Below are 3,650 nucleotides of genomic sequence, written 5' to 3' on the forward strand. Positions count from 1 at the left end.
AGTGGGAATTTAGAAGTCTCAGATGTCCTTTGTGTGAGGCTACTACAGGGGAAAGCAATGTCATTAGAGCCTGAAAGACAGCAAGGAAGCCTAATTTACATCACTGCTCAAATGAAATAAGAGTACTTGAGAACACAAGTAACTAGCCAAATCACAAATTAATGACTAGCACAATAATGAAACAATTAACAAAGCTCTAAGCAAAAACACCTTCAGCACTGTAGAGAAAAAACATACACACTGGGAAATAGAAAACCAGCATCACTTTTTAAGATTATTGTAACCCAGGGAAAAAAAGTGTTTGTTTATGAACTAGAGCACATAATTAAAGATAGCGAGAAAATACAAGAACACCATGATCCTGTCTGTTTGGACAGAGCCTGCAAAACCTACTTGATAACACTAGGTTCTGTTTGACTACCTGTCTAATGCTTCCTCTTCGCCATACTGCTTGGTTATGTATACAAGTAAGACATTAAGGCTTGAATCCAATTTACGTTTAAGAAGCTCAATCCATGACTAGTAGAATCAGGCTCCACATAACCCATATTAATAGTAATCATTAATCAGTCTAGTAATTACTGATTAGACACAGCAGGCAGCATCTGCTGCCCAGTTCTGGAAGGGACAAGACTTGATCATAACACCTCCAGAACAAAAGGCTGCCACTAGGAGAGACAGATCTTTGAATGAAACAGTAACTAAAAATCTCTTTGGCAAACATATCAGGACAGTAAGGAGAGTGGGGCATGGACAAGTGCAAAAGAAAACACAAAACAGACAAAGAAGTTTACACTGGTAGAACAGATAAAAGCTTAGAACACGAACAGAATCCCTCTGAATGAAAGCCCCAAAGCTTTAAGCTGTGCAGCTTCTGCCATCAGCAAGTGCATGTGAATCACGGAGAAATCAGGCCTTCCCCACCTTCTGCACGCTCCTGAAGGATTACAACCTACTGCTGCTTTCATTTAGCCCATCAGCTAGTCTCGTAGAAGTGTGTTATATACTTGATGGTGTAGCTCAGTGATGTTTCAGTCAACAGTCTGACCTCTTTTTCCAATTTGTTCTTAAAAGGTCTAAAGAACTAGACATCAACGTAAACACTCCAGAAACATTAAGGTTACGAAGTCTAGTGCTTGAACAAAAGAACTTCCAGAATTAAGATTGGTTGTGCAAACTTAATGCAGCCCACTGGGAACACATGCACACATGTATGTTAAAAAGAAGTCACTGTACAGTTTAACATGGCACTTTGTCACCTTATATCTATCTACATGCTAGCTCTGCAACCAAAGGAGTGCTGAGTACTGACGGGTATTTATCTGTAAAGAATCAGACTCAGTAACATTAAAAAAAAAAAAAAAATAAATTCAACGCTGAACAACACAGGCAATTACAACAGAAAAGAAACCACAGCATCCTACTCAAGACAGCTGCATGCTCTATGGAAGTGGGTTCTGCCCCATCACCAAGTTCCACAAAGGCAGTGGAAAAAAAAAAATTAAAAAATATCACTTAATGGTACTCCTCAGTATGGCACTACTCCTCCTCGCTGTTGCTGCCTACTCAGCTCAAAATGTCAATGGAAGTGTTATTTTGAAAGTACAAAATGCTATGTAATTTTAAGCACTCAAAAAATCTAGGCGTCTCAAATCAGTATCCTAATGTGGATATTATTTTTATTCAAATCCGCCTCAGCTGCCCTCTTGTGAACTGAGGGCTTTCCTCTCCTTTTCTCCGGTTCTGTATAAAGACTATTTGTGAAGAAAAATTTCAAGAGGCATTTGCTAATCCTGTGTTCAAGATCAGTCTTGAGTATCCAATTACAAAACAGGCCAAGGTCAAACACTGAACAACAGTAAAAACCAAGAACCAAGTCATTCAGAAAGCACTATCTACACAGGTTTACATGAATTGACAAAATGTATTTAAGCAGTTTCATTTTAGCAGTTGCAGTTGTAAGCCATCAGGGACAGCAGCACAGTAAAAAAAGACCTCAAAGGAAAGATGAAAGTTTCGGGAACTGAAAGCAATAGAGTTATTTCAGCCTGAAATGAAGACTCAGAGGGCCTGAGGAAGTCTGAAACCACACCAGACAAACTCTAATATGAGAGGCCACAGGCACCAGAGATGGTCTCCCTACTTTATTAATGGCAAACTGGAACAGGTCCTACATTGACATGATGAAGTAATTCCTTCTACAGAACGGGTAACTCCAAGAGAGACAGCTCAAATACCTTGTAGCTGGCAGGGAGCACCGTCCACCAAAAGCTACTCTGCAACTGCAGTGTATGTCTGTGCTGTGTTCTGAGTTTCCAGCCCTAGTGCTAACATGTTTACTGCCAAGCTTAACACAGCAGGGAAATGACATTCATAAAGATTTTACATAAAGTTAGAAAGTCCTGGTAGCGACAGACCCCACTATGCCCAAGGAAACAGCTGCTCCTGACTCAGATAGGACTTTCCACTAGTATGCAACCAAGTCTTTTCTAAGTTTTCAAGTAGCAAACTTTCATAAAGTAAAAGTACACTTGAAACCACCAGGTAACAAGTATAGAGGTTTGCAATGCTCAGGAAACCAAGTCAGCAGCCTAGTTACACAAATACTATTGTATGCTTTTGTTTTGGCTGTCATTCTTATTGAATCTCTTAGCTAGATTTTAGAGGCAGTGTAAGGTAATTTAGGTTTGCTGTTTAAATAAAACTAAATCTGTATAAAACCAGTGCTCTGATCATTAATTGCCATGTCATCATGCATGCTTTTGAGCGTTCCTACTACAACAACTAACATTTCTTTCCAATGTACATGGAAAAAGTGTGGTTTAATTTTTACAAGAAGCTAAATAAAGACTACACTATATGCAGGTAAGAAAATGTCTCTAGAAGAATCCTAGCAACTTAATGAAATATTTAATAGCTAATCTAAAAAACTGAGCAATTGAATTTCTCTGGATTACCTGCACAATTTATTACTGTAACTTCATTTTTTATAACATACAGATTCTTGCTTTTGACTCATAGCATTTCCAATTATTGCCATATTTAAAGAAGTTTTCAAGAAAAATACCCAAATAGACCAATGAACCCTAGTTAAACATGTGTTTAATAAACCTCTAGAATAAAGCTTGTTAGATGACAAGTAAGGAAAAAGAAAGTTAAGGCATATACTCACCTGGTAAAAATACTAGCACACTTCCACGTTCTGATGTAACACTCAAGTTTTCTTCCTCCCTAACAAGAATATGAAGTTTCATTAGCTTTACAAGCTCAGTCTACTTTATCACCCCAAGTTCTTTTGTTCTGAAAGAACAAGCAGAACTCTGCACTTTTTGTAACATATATATTATTTAAACTTCCTGAAGAAACTGAATTCAAAACACTATTTGCAGTTACCCATTCTGAAATACCCAGCATATAAATATTGCAGCTAGATTGTTACGTTCAGTTTTGTCTTCAAAATTATGTAAAAGCAGAAGCATTCTTATTTAGCAATTAAATTAATCAAAATTAGGTTATCAAAGATTTTTAAATGTAAATGTAGCATACTACTGTAGAATTCTAGGCAAACTTGTTCAATAATTTTTCAAGTATACAGAGAATCATAGAATAGTTAGGGTTAGAAATTGCAGCTGGCATTGCCATAGTGGCCA

At 37.4% G+C, this 3,650-nt stretch overlaps 1 protein-coding gene across 1 annotated transcript in view; it reads right to left on the minus strand.

Moving 5' to 3' along the window:
- TDRD9 (tudor domain containing 9) overlaps positions 1-3,231 on the minus strand; it is a gene marked incomplete at its 5' end in the record, with an annotated part of 34,871 nt that extends 31,640 nt beyond the window's left edge. The window contains one exon of the mRNA XM_010017325.1: positions 3,173-3,231. Within this exon, the coding sequence (XP_010015627.1) occupies positions 3,173-3,231 (59 nt within the window). The remainder of the gene's footprint in view (positions 1-3,172) is intronic.
- Positions 3,232-3,650: the final 419 nt, after the last annotated feature.

This window comes from Nestor notabilis, unplaced genomic scaffold, assembly GCF_000696875.1.
Source record: "Nestor notabilis isolate BGI_N333 unplaced genomic scaffold, ASM69687v1 scaffold15056, whole genome shotgun sequence".
In the NCBI taxonomy this organism is placed as follows: domain Eukaryota; kingdom Metazoa; phylum Chordata; class Aves; order Psittaciformes; family Psittacidae; genus Nestor; species Nestor notabilis.